Raw genomic sequence first — 16,142 nt, forward strand, 5'->3', positions numbered from 1 at the left:
ACAGAAATTTTTATGTACAGATCACACTAATTCCTAAGGTACAAATATTTTTAAAAGGAGCTGACACCAACTGGCCTTCAGAAAATTTAAAGCAACTTACCCAGCCACCAAGGGTCTGTGACAATGTCCACTTCTTTCTAGACTCCCTAAAAAATTTTTAGTCTTTAAAATACGACTTGCCAAAAATGTTGTTTTGTGTTTAAGTAACGGGAAGGTTATGTATTTCTCATGTTTCCTGACTTAATTTGTAGTTCTTTTATTAACTATCTATTCATATTCTTTGGCAACGTTTTACTGAAACGTTACTGACTATAAAACTTGGTTCTAACATATGTTGCAAAGAAACAGCTTTTAAAAACACATATATCTGAAATCCAACACACGTTAATAATACAAGACAATATGTGATTTTACAATGTAAAAGATACAAGTTTAGTTGATATGGTCTCCCAATTTATAAATATTCTTATATTTCACACAATGTATTTATTAAGAAATCACCTCTAATGCCAGCTCTAGGTTAAAAACATGAATGTATATCACTTCTCTTAAATTCACTGTGAAATGCCAAGACATAAATTTTCCATAACAAACATCAAAAATTATCTCCAGCTTCATTAAGAAACATGGCTGGCGGGGCGCCTGGGTGGTGCAGTCGTTAAGCGTCTGCCTTAGGCTCAGGGCGTGATCCCAGCATTCTGGGATCGAGCCCCACATCAGGCTCCTCCGCTGGGAGCCTGCTTCTTCCTCTCCCACTCTCCCTGCTTGTGTTCCCTCTCTCACTGGCTGTCTCTCTGTGTCAAATAAATAAATTTTAAAAAATCTTTAAAAAAAAAAAAAAAAGGAAAGAAACATGGCTGGCTTCTCCTTAGAATTTAAGGTCATCCAACCAATAGCACTCAAAAGTGTGCTCCCTAGACCAGCACCAGCAGCACTAACATCACCGAGTAACTCTTAAAAGAACGCAAATTCACAGTCCTACCCCAGACCTACTTAATAAAAAAACAGAAGGTGGGGGGCGGGTAGAGTAGGAAATCAAGCAATGTGTTTCAACAAGTTTTCCAGGTGATACTGACACATGCTAAAGTTTGAGAACCACCATTCTAAACAAATTGAATATAAAAACATTAAATCTGGATTGCCTTGTACACTTAGTCTGTTCAGGAAAGACTTCAGCAAAGTTAATCATGTCACAGATATTAAGAATTCAAAGATATATTTTCATTCTCCCCCAAATTAAAACAACCCAAAAAGAAAACTGGAAACCAGATGTTAGCTTTACTTCCTACAAAAAGGAATCCTAAAAACCATTAAGTGTTCACAAAAAATTTCCCTTAGAAGAAAAACCCAAATGAACCATATAAAACCAACAGGTCAGAATGCATGTCTTTCAAACTGGAGACTCAATTTGTTTTGTATCACACACTGCCTGATATTCCCGCTCCTACATGGGACAAACACCTACAACACTTTGAGAATTCAATGAACTCGCATATTAAACAGCACCTGGAAAACTATAGTTACTCAAATATTTGTGATTCAGGGAATAAATAAATAAATCGGTCAACAAATACAAATAATTCTGCATGGCAGAATAAAAGTGACCTTTGTTTATGGTTTTGTTTTGTCCCCAAACTTCTTATAATAAGCATGTATTGCCACCTTCACAACAAAATAGAGAATCGTGACTATATGTAATGATACAGGAAAATAACCTACAACACATCAGTTATTTTTAAATTTTACAGATGCATTGATAATCTCTTTCCTTTATCTATATGATAAAAATCTACAAGATGCTGGGGTAGTACCAGATAAACAGAGTTCCAGCCTTCATGTTTATTAAAGCTGGAAATTCTAAGTGAATATATGAGTATTAACCCAGTTACAAAGGTGTGTTACTATGGTAGCTATTTCCTATCCACCTGGGTAAGTGTCCCATTTCCCTCTAAGAAAGACTCTGCAGATGAGTTAGGCTTGGCCAATCTACCTGCCCCAACCTCCAGGAAAGGAAGAATGGCCCAGGAACTGGGCAAGTAACAGGGGTCCGGAATCCTGCAGCTTATTCTGAATTTAAATGGTATTTTTCTCATTATTGATTATGTAAGACAGCAAAAAAAATTTTTTTTTTAAGATTTACTTGAGAGAGCGGGCGAACGTGCAAAAAAGCAAGAGCAAGGGGCAGGGGGTAGCAGAAGGAGAGGGACAAGCAGACTCCCTTCTGAGCAGGGAGCCCAACATGAGGCTCTATCCCAGGACCCCAGGATCACGACCTGAACCGAAGGCAGACACTTAACCAACTGAGCCACCCAGGCACCCCAAGACAACAGAACTGTTTTGTTTTGACTGAAGGCAGTTTGAGCTGGATTCTTATTTCTTGAAACCTTGAATATTCTGGCAGACTTATGATATTAAACAACTTTTAGTTCTGGAAAAGAATGAGCAGTACATAAACCTTATAACCTACCTATGAAATCTGATCTCTTCTTAAAAAGCAGTCACCAGGTTTGTTTTCTCCATGACTAACCACCATGTATTCAATAGGTTTTAAGATCCAATACACGCTGATAAAATTGGCATCCGACATCACCTTTAATTTCTTGTCCCTCCAAAGGCTACTTCATCTTTAAATGTATTGCTAATGCTTATCTTAAATTATAAAATTTTAAGTAAGATTTTTTGTTTTTTTTACATATCCCCCTCACCAGTTTCTTTTCTCAACAAAAGGATCATTTAAATAGTTTTTCTAAATTGACAGAGAGAGGGAAGGAGAGCAGTAGTATCTAATCCTATTGAAATATTAAAATTTCACCTATTTAGCCTGTGATTTCAACTATTCATGATTTCTAACACTGTAGTTTACTTGTATTGTCTTTACTGAGAATTCTTTGACACAACAGTCTGTCAATCACTGCATGGAATTGAAATTAAAGCTAAATAAATGAAGTGAATGAGTCAAAACTTCAATTTAACAGAATCCAAATTACTCAACAGCATATACTCCATGTACAAGGTACAACTTCCAACTTACAGATATATTAACACAAGAGAGCATATACGACGGATAGCATAACATCTCCAACACCACCCAGCACGTTTCGCACCCATTTTTAAACTGCCTTTAGATGCCAGCTTACATGCACACCCATCTAGTTCCTTAAAATTGATTTTGCACATGACTGATCCTCCACTTTATTATCAGATTTTTATGACTTTTGGCTGCTTAAATAAAAATGGGCAAGCAAAAAGGATTAGGAACCATCATGTTATTATTTAGGTAAATGTGCTAATGCTCTGAAGCTCCAAACCACTCCAGGAAGTACTTTAAATGCACTGCCTACAGCGTCCAAGGCTCAAGCTCTGTGTTTAATTTCCAGCACGCGTTCAGAAAAACAAAACCAGAAAAACAGGAATACTACTTTAAAGGACACACTTCATAAAGACAACTTTCCCCTAAACCAGTAACATTACACACATCCGATTCAAGCCCTAATATGAAGGCATATTTATTAGATAAAATTTTTAAACTGGAACAGTTTTAAAGGGAATTCCAATCAAAACTCCTAATCTTCATCTATTCTATATACATTTATTGAACCCCTGTCAAGTGCCAGGCACTGTACTAGATGTTTAAGGAAAATAAAGCTGTGAAAAGGAAGGTCCTGCCCTCAGGGAGCACCTGGGTGGCTCAAGACAGTTAAGCATCAGAATCTTGGTTTCCACTCAGGTCATGATCTCAGGGTCATCAGATGGAGCCCCACATAGGGCTCTGAGGCTGTGCATGGAGACTGCTTAAGATTCTGTCTCTCCCTCTATCCCCACCCCTGCCCTCCCTCAAATTAAAATTAATTAGCTTAAAAAGAGAGAGAGAGAGAGAGAGAGAGAGATTCTGCCCTCAAAAAAGGTAAAACATAACAGATGACCAAATAAGAATTCTGTTCAAGTGTTATACACGATTTGGAGGATGAGGCAATCAAAAATACAATTCCAGTGTTAGGATGAGATACACCTGATTGGAAGGCGATGAAAAGGCTTCCTGAGACTTCTAGAAGGACAAAAAGGAGTGAGGCAGGACACGGAAGGGAAGCATGTCAGAGAAAATCCAGAGAAAGAGAAGGTGTGTAGGTATGGAAATGAGATATCATGGTCCATGCTTGGGAAACAAGCAGTTTGGCAGGAAACACACAAACATGCTGTACGTGGAGGGCAGATGGGGTGCGGCGGCAGTCGGCTTCCAGAAATCCTAAAGAAACATGAAAGGACTAATCAAAGCCCCTTGTGATGCTCAGCATTTGGACTTTATCTTAAAGGCAATGAGAACTAGGGTTTAAGTGGACCAAGTGGAGAGGCCCCCAAGAGTTGGATGGGACGGTCATGAGCATGCATGCATAAGGGTGGTGATGGATGGTTACTAATATAGTAAATGGGAATTACCAGCCTGCGGGGAGACGTGGAAAGGGGTGGATGACATCTGAAGTGAGGCAAGAGCTGAAAAGGATGTAGGAGGAAGCAAACCACTAACTTGTATTAGCCTGTACAACAAACTCTACATCTAAGAATCATAAAGGCCTCACTCAAATCCCAGATTCAGTGAGGCCTTCCCCAATATACTCACACAGACCAACTATCTCTACCATGTACTCATTCATTCCATGCCTACCATCACTGGGTTCTTCACACCACTGAAGATCTTTTTATTGTCTTACCTTTTCAAACATTTGTTAGGTTCCCTGAAAGTGGGAATTTTCTGTTTACTTAACCAATGACTTGAAATATAAATGATAAACACTACAACTGATGAGAGACAAAAGTTTACCCCACGTAGGTACCGTACAAAGTTCCCCACACCAGGTTTTATCCTTACACCTAACGAGGTGTGAATTTACACTACAGCTGAAAGAAGACAGCTGTGTTCAAGTATGTAGGTCATAAAAAGATATCAAGGAGAAATCCTATCTCAGAATGTGTAAGGGTCTACATGCAGAGTTGAGCTCTAGGATACTTAGGATAAAACAGCAGCACTGGTTAAAGAAACAAGAAGCGCACACACTAACATGGATGAATCTCAAGAAGCCGGACCCAGGAGTGCATATAACTGCATGACTCCACTTATACCAAGTTCAGAAACATGTAGAACTCCTCCCCAGCGTTAGAAGATAGGACAGTGGCTGAAGTGACCGTCAAGAGTGTACAATGGTCTCTGGGGTCCTGGTGATGTTCTGTTTCTTAATCTGGGTGCAAGTTACACATTGTGTTCACCTTGTGAAGGTTCCTCAAGCCTTTTTTTTTTTTTTTAAATATTTTATTTATTTATTTGACAGAGATAGAGACAGCCAGCGAGAGAGGGAACACAAGCAGGGGGAGTGGGAGAGGAAGAAGCAGACTCATAGTGGAGGAGCCTGATGTGGGGCTCGATCCCATAACACCGGGACCATGCCCTGAGCCGAAGGCAGGCGCTTAACCGCTGTGCCACCCAGGCGCCCCCCCTCAAGCCTTTTAATTATGATTTGTGCACTTCTCTGTAGGTACACTACGGTTCAAGAAGTTTACTTAAAGGGGTGCCTGGGTGGCTCAGTGGGTTAGGCATCCAACGCTTGACTTTGGCTCAGGTCATGATCTCAGGGTTCTGGGACTGAGCCCCAAGACTGGCTCCCTGCTTAGTGCAGAGTCTACTTGAGATTCTCTCTCTCCCTCTGCTCTGCCAACCCTGTGCATAAGCGCACTCTCAAATAAATAAAAATCTTTAAAATGATAAATAAATAAACCTTAAAACAAAACAAAAAAACTCTTTACCTAAAAAAAGAGAGAGGGAACATTCCTGATGGGGGAGCCAAAGAGAAAATGAGAGGCAGAGAGACTGCAGAATGTTTTAGTTCAAACTGCAAAGGAGACATTTAGAGATCCACTATTACCTAAGTTCTAATGAATGAGTTAATGCTGACAACTTCCTCGAGTAGCTGCAGTTTACCAAAATAGTTTTTATTAATCTTGGAATTTCTTCAGCATTGACAGAAACACAGGATAAAAGCATGCCACATGAATAATCCATTCAAACCTCCCATCCCAGTAACTAACAGGATATACTGACAAGTTAGCTGGCCTGGTCTCAGGGTATGGCATGCAACTAAGGAAAAGTTGAGTAGCCTATACCCAAAGGTTCCAACTCTAAATTGTCCCCAACCCAATGGGCTAAATGGCAGAGGCTACAGAAATAACCTACAGAAGTGACTACCCCCCTGCTCCAGAAGAAGGAAGCATGTGTGCTGCCTATAAAGGCAAACGTGTACCTCAACACTGTCTACAAAGCCGTTCTCATCACTCCCCCAGTTCTCATCACTCTATAGTTCTATATTCTGCTCTCATTTCTCAAAACACTTGCCACTGGCCAAAATTATTTTATTTTTCTGTTTAATTGCTTATTTTCTCTTCTTCTCCATAGTATTTCAAACTCCACGAGAACAAGGACCTTGTCTGTCTTTCCACCACTGTATACCCAGAGCCCATTTGGCTGTGTGCTCAATAAAAATGTGTCAAATAACCACAACCACCCAGGTAATTTACTTTAAGGTCACCAAGTATACATAAGATCAAGTCACTACCAATAAATCAGTAAGTCCAATGTAATAGCAAAAACAAAATAAATTATCACTGTTTCTGGGTAAGAGTGGTCTTTAAAACTCTACCAGCTTTGAGGCCAGAAGGTTCGGTAAGGTTTGATGGTTCAGAAGACAGGTAATTTTTCCATGTACTTTATGGAGAAATTTTATGAAAAACAAACACTACAGTAAAACCCACGTGACCTAAGGAGCAAAACCACTGTGGTGGATGATCTGAAACCATAGGGAAGAGGCCTGGCTCTGCTCCAGGTTAGGTACACCCCACCCCTGCTTTCTCTGAGTTTTCCTATCTGAAAATTACCTCAGGTCAATGCATTTTTGAAGCAAGATCAGAACTTTCATATATCGCTAATTATGTATGTTTTCCCCCTCAAATTTCTAAAGTACTTCATGACTATTCAAGGGATATTGAGTTGTTAGACTATCTGAATTTACTGAGAGAAAATGTCCAAATTTACAACTTCAAAAAATGAGGGAGCTCTGGAACAAGGGAAACGTTTCACAAACAGAACCGAGTATCAACTTCTAATTCAATATCCTGAGTACCAACTTCTTTTTAAGTGACACAATCTTATTACATATCTAAATAAATTCCTCACTTCTACTGTCTGCAAAAGCTCTAAAAACAGTACACTTTTCAGAGGGATGGTATTCGAATAAACATGATTTAAACCCAACATCAAGATAAAATCTGGCACTGAAGACTAAAAAGTTCTATGGTAATTACCCAAAGCAAGAATTTACCAATTTTCAAGTGAGTGTCATTTAAGCAATAGCTGAAGATCAAAATGCAGAACTATGATCACAGCACCACTAATTGGCTAGAGCTGCAGCAGTGCCTTGACCATCTTTATTTCCAACAAAGACACTGGATTCAGAGAAGCAGCAAGACAGGCAAAGTATATTTACCACTGAGTCTAGGAAGTTACTCTGCTCAACACTCTAGAACTTCAACTTAATAAAGGTTAAGTAAATTTGTTAATTTGCAGGGGTTTTTCCTTCTAAAAGCTGATAGTATCATCTTTCATGAGACTGGCAAACTAGGCTGGGAAATCCTACTTTATCTCCTATTTATCACCTAGGAAAGGGATAGTGTTTCCTCCCCACCCAGAGCCACCTTATATACACACTCCTTTATTTCCTATGTTGAAAGTCTTAAGGTAGAGTTCTCCCAGCAAGGTGAGAATGCAACCTTCCCCACTGCAGGTGACCCCTCCATGCTCTTAAGTTGTATCACAGAACAGACAGGAGAAAACCATATGATGTGATGGAAATCTTCTGAAACTGGTTTGTGGTGATGGCTCCACAAGTCTTTAAAACAACTAAAATTCAATAAATCTTTCACTTAAAATTAGTTAATTCTATAGTATGTAAATCATACCTCAGTAAAACTATAAAATAGCAAGGGGTAGAGAATGGGATGCTACAGTTAGCTAGAAAAAGGAGTGTATCTAAGACCCAGAGAGACCCTCCATATAAGTGACACAGTCAATATAGATCCCAACTACCCCCTGAACCCCAAGTAGCCTATTAAGTATTTCCTCCTTCTTCCCTTAACATGTTCCTTAGGAGCATCTGACCCCCTTTCATTCTGCTCTATGGTGCTCCAGTAAGAAAAAAGACCTTATGAATCACTTTCATGAATCCACCTGCAGAATTCAACATATCAAGTACACATGGCAATAACAATGAAAAGTTGGCAGGTGATTTTGTAGAAATCAATTCCCTTTTCAGAAGAAACGGGGAGGCGGAGGAGGCATCCTAATTGATTCCCCAAGCAAGACTGCTCCAATCTCCCTTATAGCACTTTATTTATACTGCTCTTAGAGCCTTTATAACTTGGATTCTGATCATCCTTGTTGTACAGGTCTAACCAACTCCCCCACCCCTCGCCAATGTCTTGACCAGTATCTTTCTCGTCCTAGGAATTTAATAAATATTCTTTGGTTAACAGTTGTTATTCTCCTCACCAAATTAAGTAACACCAATTCTATCCTCAAAGGGTGAATACAGTTCTGTGTCCTACTGGACCTACTACTAATTAAAACCTGACTTCCCTGGATGACTTGGTAGATGATGGCAACAATGACAAAAATGATGAACGAACTCCAAAATGACCACTGGCTAGGCCACCAGCTAGGCTGTTGTTATAATACGAATACTAAACACCAGCTCAGAGCAATAAAACCCAATTTCTATACCAGTCAATACGTTAACAAAGCCCTTTTATTATTATTAAAAGTTATTCTAAAATCACAAACTTTTGCCTATTACTTAGCATCTAAAACCCAACAAGTTTTCTATTGTCATTAATACCAGATCTGATTAAAACTATGCAAGGCAGAAAATATTATATCATTCAAGTACCAAAAACATTACAAGAAAAAGACCCAGGAAAATCACACAGCAGTAGCTAGTATGGTAGAGAAATTAACCAACAGTTTCTACACCTGATAACACCCGATGAAGACTTGTGAAATTCACCTTTCCATATGAAACCCATGCATAGCCTAAGAAAGTCAAAATGGTTGCTTTCCAATTAATGACTTCCAGAATAGATCTCAAACATCAAAACAGTGACAATAACCAAGATGAAACAAACAGGCTATGTAAGGGTATCACGACTTTGTAAGAGTTTAAGTCCTCGGATCTTGGAAATCGGTGTTCAAATCCTACTCAACCAGAGACCTCAAAAAATTACATGAAAACCCTTAAAGATAAGAGGTAAGTAACCTGTTCCTGAAGAGACTCTAAAATATTTCTTTAGTAATTTATTTGTTAAAAAACTGAATTTCACTGCCATCATCTGCAACTCTGAAAAAACTTTTTGAACATTTCTATTGCTTTTAAAATCAAAACCTCCCACATGCTTCCAAAAAGTTGATAAGTCATTTTTTTTTTTAAATACACACAGAAACTGAAATGCATTTCATTAGAAGATAATTATTCCCAGCAATACATCAGATGTAAACTTGAATTTGGTTTTGGTCTTCACCAGTAAAGTTCTGAAGTTCTTAGGAGTTTCCTAGTCATTTACTTGAACATCATCTACGGTAACACTCAAAGCAAAACCACAATAAAGAGGTTTGGCCTCTGAGGGATTCTACACGTAAAAAAACATTACTCATAAATAAAATACAATCACTATTGCTTTAAATAACAAATACATTTCTCAACTTTCATGCCATTTGATGGAATTCCCTGTTTCAGAGAACAAATCTATTAAGCTCCCAATAAGTGCTTTTTATCTTAACTAAATCTGTTCTATGGTAATACAAAAATTGACATGAATTTGCTGTAAAAACTTCTCAAGAAATAGTTTTAGTTCTTGAGTACTTTTATTTAAAGCACTCTATTTAAAGAGTTAGTGGACGTCGCAGAACTGCTCCACAAGTAATTGGACCAATTCATCCCAGAATTATATTCTCTAGGTTACCCAATATCCTAGGTAATCCCGCGCATAAATAAAGCAATGAAACCTAACAGGACACATTTAATCAAGTAACTCCAGTTAGAACTATGGAGTACTACTATACAATCATATTGGACCACCACCAATAACATGAAATGAGACTTCTGGCTATCAACTTAAGTCTTCAAGGATCCACTAGAAACTCACTCCTCCCTAGCTTTCACATACATATATACCCCAATGCCTTCCCATGAAATGACATGAAGAAGAGCTTAACTTCAAACTCTAACATCACTGACACAAATTCCAGATTCAATTTAAAAGATGACCAGAAGACTACAAAATCAGCTTTGACATTCTATCCAAATATATCTAAACATTAAATGTGGAGTTCAACTCGTTTTGGTACCAGATGTGATTTACTACCTTCACAAAAATGAATTCTTTCAACATTCTTTTCATTATAATAAAGCTTTAAACACAAAAAAACTTCAATACAGTCTATTCATTTCACCATTTTGCAAAATCGCCCTCCACCACCACTCTGCATAAGCTAATCAGAAAAAAACACAAACTGACAGCTCAGCTTTCCAAAAAATGCACTTTCTTTATCAAACCCCAACATTTATTTTCAAGTGCAAGAAAATAACAGACAGCTCAAGACAGGAAAAGCACAACAACCAGCATAATCCACCACTAAATCGCTCAGAGAAGAAAAAAATAATTCAGGGCAGGCAAATTAAAAACATTCTACACAAGGCAATAAATAAATAAATAAAAGGTCTAAAGTCCTACAACCCATACCAAAAGCACCGCTTCCTCTCTTTTTGAGCCAATACCAATAAGCCAATGGATACAAGTGTCAAATAAATCCAGCCTGTTTGAAATAAGACGAAAATCTGGAAAAATTCCCTCCCATAAATCATTCAGTGAATACGACGCTTTGCAACCAACACGAAATACACACAACCAAAATCACACATCGCCCACCCCCCAAATGCAAAAAAGCCATAATCAACAAGTTGGAAAGAGGGCAGAAAAGTACAGCTCTCCACCCTCTCCCCCACCTTAAAAAAAAAAAAGTCCTTCAACAAAAGCTAACACAGATCTTCAAGTACCTGGTGGAGGTGCCTTTCCTCACATCGCAGATGCTGCATTTAAAGGCTTCAGCGCTGTTTCTGAAGGTGCAGACGCTACAATCCCAAAAGCCTTCGTCTGCGGCAGGTTTCGCTTGTCTTTTTGGCCTTCGGAGGAGTGAGGAGTGGGGGAAAGGGGAGGGAAGAGGCAGGGAGCAGGAAAAAGGGGGAGAAACAGCAAAACACAGGCGCTGGTGAGCCGTCGCAATTTCGCAGGAATCCAGTACTGGAAACTTCGCTCGGGCGACCACCCACCCACCCTTTTCGGGGCCCGAAACGGACCGGGGAGGGCACGGGGCGCCCCCACCGGCACCCTGCAACCTCCGGGCCCGGGCCGTGCTGCCTCGCACAGCAGGCGGCGACGGCGGCGGCGCCCCGGGAAGGGCCGCGGCGGGCGCAGGAAGCGGGCGGACTTGTGGACTTGAGCGTGGGGCTGGGGGGGCCAGCAGGGGAGCCGCGGGCCGGATCTGGAGGGGGCGCGCAGGGGCAGCCCGAGGCCGGCGGCGGGGAGTGGGCCGGCTCCTTCCCTCTCCCCTCCCATGCTCGCGCCCTCCCTCCCTCCCCACCTGGTTAAATCTCCCTTTGTCTGGGAGGAGTGGCGGCGGCGGCGGCGGCGGCGGAGGGCGGCTGAGGAGGAGCCGCCATGGCTGCGGCGCGCACGGCCGCCGGCCCCGAGCGGGAGCGACACCGCCTCCCGCCGCCGCCGCCACCGCCCGCCGCCGCCGCCTCCCCCCGCCCCCGGATCTCCATCTTAGCAGCGCCTCCCCCCGCCCCGGGTGGCTCCGGGGCCTAGTCGTCGCCGGCCCCCGCCCGCCCCCAGCCCTCCCTCCCCTTCCGCCCCCTCAGCTCCGAGCAGGTACCTGGTCGGGCTCTTCTTGTCGCCCATGGTCATGGATGGGCTGTACCCCCGCCCCCCCCAAAGCTGAAACCGGCGCCGCTCGGAGGAGAAACGCCGTCCGGGGAGTCGTCGCGGACCGGCCCCCCTCCCTCCCCCGCGCCCGCCCGCCCTCAGCCGCTGGGGCTCGAGCTCCGGCCGCCGCCGCCGCCGCCGCTGCCAGTCTCCGGACGAGACTAGTCCCCGCCAGCGCCGCCTCCGCCGAGTGACTGACGAGGGGCGGGGCCGGGCGCCGCGCGTCACGCGCCGTGCGGCCAATGGGAGGACTGCGGCCGGCGCCGCGAGGGCGGGGGCGGGGCGCGGGGGAGGGCGGGGCGTGGCGGACGTGGGCCGGGCCGTCGGTGTGCGTGCCCGGGAGTGTGTGCGCGCTGGGGGCGCGCGTGCTTGCCGGTGGCCCGGCGGCCCGGCGCGGCGGAGCGTGCGATCCCGGCGGGGCGCACGTGGCCGCGCCCGGGAAGCGGCAGTGGGCTCCGGATCCCGCGCGCCCGCCTTTAGGGGCTGTCGCGGGGATCCGGACCCCGAAGCTGCCCCCGGGGAAGTAGTTCCGCACAGTTTGCGCGCGCCACTGGGGCTTGCAACTGCCGCGCCGCTTGCAACGCCTCGAGGCTTGTAGTATCCCGGGAGCCGGCAGGGCCTCTTTCTTTTGGCCCGGGTTCCCCGCTCTCTTCTGCTCCTCTGCCACGCGGAGCTTTGTATCTACCTCTCCTAAAGTCCCGGCCTCCTGCCGACACTCCAGTCCTAAGCCCCCTCCCAGGCCCCTGATGCAGGAGAGAACTGTGATGAAAGGGTGTGGCACAACTAAAGGTACCCCAAAGCCCGACACTCGGGACACCAACTACCGCTTGAGACCCACCACCCCCTCCGCCCCCCCCCCCCCGCCAGAGCCTAAATAGGGCGTTTCCCTAGGGAAGTTGCTGTTCAAATCCAGGCGGCCACATGCCAGCAGACTAACCTTATGCCTCAGCTCCTTCATCTGCAAGATGAGGCTAACAACCCTCCTCCTAGGGTTGTTTGGAAAATTCAGAGATGTCATACACGAAAAGCACGCAGGTCAGTGCCTGGCACTGAGGAAGGACCAATACAAAGTATTGGGTTAAGAACTATTATAACTGGGTCTGGGTTGAGTACCATTTCCCCCACTTTAGAAGATTCTTGAAGGCGAGGAACAGGTAGTACCCTTTACTTTCTGCCCAGCTTCAAGAATGCTTGCCAAATTGACTTGAACGTGACTCAGGCCCCTTGCCCTCAGGGAGTCAGGACCCTAGATGATAAGATAAAAGACTTGGCTGGGCGGAAGCTCTGGGTGGGGGTAGGGAATTGGTCAAAGAAGGATGCTAGAAGTTGGGAGGTGGGGATAGCGGTGTGGAGGGAAGATAAGACAGGCCTGCAGCCTCTACTGAGATATGTTTATATGCAAACACAGTGGGTTATCAGGACTGCCCCATGGAAGGGAAACATACCAAGGCACGAGACAGGGGAAGCTCACTGAGACTGAATGCCCAAGGAGCAGGAAGTCCTAGGATCTTTCCAAGGAACAGAAGGGAGAGAATAAAAGAGGGAGGGAATGAATGTGTCAACGATAAACTTGATCAGCACATGCTGTCCTTTGCAGGCAGGCACACCCTGGAGAGCCAGGAGGGACGGCATTATTTAGCAAGGGTCAGCAACCTCTCGGGACTCCCTGGCTTCCCCCCTTGCCTTCTAAGGAAGGGAGGGAGAAAAGGAGGAAGAGGAGGGAGGCAGAGGGCCAAAGGGGCCAGAAAAAGCCAAGGGGCATGCACACAAGCCACGGCCCAGTGCCCACAGCGTTTGCCTCTGGTGTCTGCCTGGCTTCCTCCCAGGACTCCACCCCTGGTATGAAGGTACTGAAAGAAAAGGGGCATTAAGAAATCCCTGGAGGAGTGGCCTCTGGGTAGGGGAACTGGGTAGCTGGGAGCAACAGATAGTGGAAAGGAGATGGACTGAATTATGTCCATGGAATAAAATGCACAAATCATTTTTCAGCTCCATGATTTTGTATAGATATCTACTGCACCTTTGTATCCACCATACAGATTAAGATACAGAAATTTGCATCCTCCCACCGAGTAACTCCCCTCCCCACAGGTAACGTCTGTTCCAACTTCTGTCACCAAAGATTAGTTTTGCCTGTTTGAGTGTCATATACATGGGTCATATGGTATACATTCATGTGTCTGCTCAACATAATATTTGTAATTTTCCTCCATCCTGTTGCCTATTATCAGTAGTTCCTTTTTATTTACTCGAGCATGCGGAATTCCATTGCAAATACACGGTAATGCAGTTATCCCTAAGAGATGGACTTTCTTAGTGCATTTTTTTAATTCTTTGACCTATTTCACCTTTTCAAGAAAAAAAGTTTTAAAAAATGTTTTTAAGAAAAAAGAAGTTCCAGAATAGAGAACTAATTTCTAGGAACATATCAGACCCACATATCACCATGTGGTTGTAACTGTAGAGGCTCTAATTTCGTTCCTTTGTTGGAGGTAAGTATCTACTGAAAGTCTCCTTTAGGTACAGACAAGACTACTTCTGGAGCAGTGTGCTATAAAATATCCTGGCTCTGGGCAGAACATCAGAGTGGTGATTGGCACCTGAGCTGTGTGGGAAACAAATCTTCCTCCATGGCATTGCCTTGAACCACTGTGGGGTGTAGGGATGAACGGGATTTGACAGCCCCTCCCCTGCTTTTCTTTTTCCTATTTTGAACTTCCATTTCAAGTTTCATTTGAAGGAATGGTTCTACTGCTTTAAAAATTATTTGCAATCCATGTTCTTTAGAGTAGATGCTGGTTAGAAGCACTTCCCAAGAAGTGTCTGGTGTAAATGATTCCGCAGATACACAAGACAGATTGAAAGACCACATTCTGCCTCCCTTCCCATCATTCACTCTACTTCAGTCACACTGGCTTCTTTTGCTGTTCCGGGAACACTCACGCTCCCATCTCGGGGCCTTTGCACCTGCTGTTCTGTCTACCAGGAATGCTCTTTCCCTAGATAACCACATTCTTAGCTGCCTCACTTCCTTCAGGTCTTTGTTCAAAAGTCACATTCTCTGTGAGGTTTTTCCTGGGCACCGTATCTAAACATATCACACACCAACCCATAACCTGATACTTCAACTACTTCTCTCCCCCTCAACTACTTTACGGTTCCCCCCTTGACTACTTTCCTTTCTTCTCCTTAGCACTTACCACCATCTACATAACGTGTAGTTAGATTACTTATCTTGCTCAGCAGATCTTTGCCAAGCAGAATATAAGTTCCATAACAGCAAGGATTTCTTTCTCTTTCTGTTGTTTTTCCTTCCCACTATTCTGTGTAAGTGCCCCGAAGAGTGCCTTGTAAGCATGCATTGAAGGAGTGGGGTCTTTATCCTGAGTGCCATGGAAGCCACTGATGAGTTGATCAAGAATATTTGTCTGCCTGAGACTGTGGTCTGCCTTAATAAATGAGACTCCGGGAGAAAGCAGACCCCTGGAGGGAGAGGTAGTGAAGGACCTTTAAATTGGCCTGATAGAGCAGGAGGGGAGCTCCAGTGGGCTCCCCTTCCTTTGCTCAAGAAAGAAGCAAAAATTACTGATCCCTGCCAGGGGTGCCTGGGTGGCTCAGTTGTTAAGCGTCTGCCTTCAGCTCAGGGCATGATCCCCGTGTTCTGGGATCGAGCCCCACATCAGGCTCCTCCGCTGGAGGCCTGCTTCTTCCTCTCCCACTCCCCCTGCTTGTGTTCCCTCTCTCGCTGGCCATCTCTATCTCTGTCAAATAAATAAATAAAATCTTTAAAAAAAAAATTACTGATCCCTGCCAAAGAAGGGTCTGGAATGTTATCAACTCTGACGCCTCCTGCCTTTAAATTTGCAAGTGCTACTCCTAGACAAAAAACCTACATACTCACTAAGAGTAGGACTTCGAACCTTAGGAATACCCAGTAAAGCTATTATAAACAAGTGAGAGAAAAAAAGCCTTTCTCCAAATGCCTCCTGGTTTAAGCCACCCCACCCATGTTTCACCTTCTGATCTGAGTCCCAAACTGCAATTCGGTGTGAGGTTTTCACTGGTCT

The 16,142-nt window shown here is 43.8% G+C and overlaps 1 protein-coding gene across 1 annotated transcript in view; it reads right to left on the reverse strand.

Moving 5' to 3' along the window:
- RYBP (RING1 and YY1 binding protein) overlaps positions 1-12,146 on the reverse strand; it is a 78,771-nt gene extending 66,625 nt beyond the window's left edge. Inside the window, exons 1-2 of the mRNA XM_026501239.4 lie at positions 12,026-12,146; positions 11,148-11,273 (exon numbers count right to left, since the gene is read on the reverse strand). Of these exons, the coding sequence (XP_026357024.1) occupies positions 11,148-11,273; positions 12,026-12,057 (158 nt within the window). The 5' untranslated portion in view covers positions 12,058-12,146. The remainder of the gene's footprint in view (positions 1-11,147; positions 11,274-12,025) is intronic.
- Between the last annotated feature and the right edge of the window lie 3,996 nt (positions 12,147-16,142).

This window comes from Ursus arctos, unplaced genomic scaffold, assembly GCF_023065955.2.
Source record: "Ursus arctos isolate Adak ecotype North America unplaced genomic scaffold, UrsArc2.0 scaffold_14, whole genome shotgun sequence".
NCBI lineage: Eukaryota > Metazoa > Chordata > Mammalia > Carnivora > Ursidae > Ursus > Ursus arctos.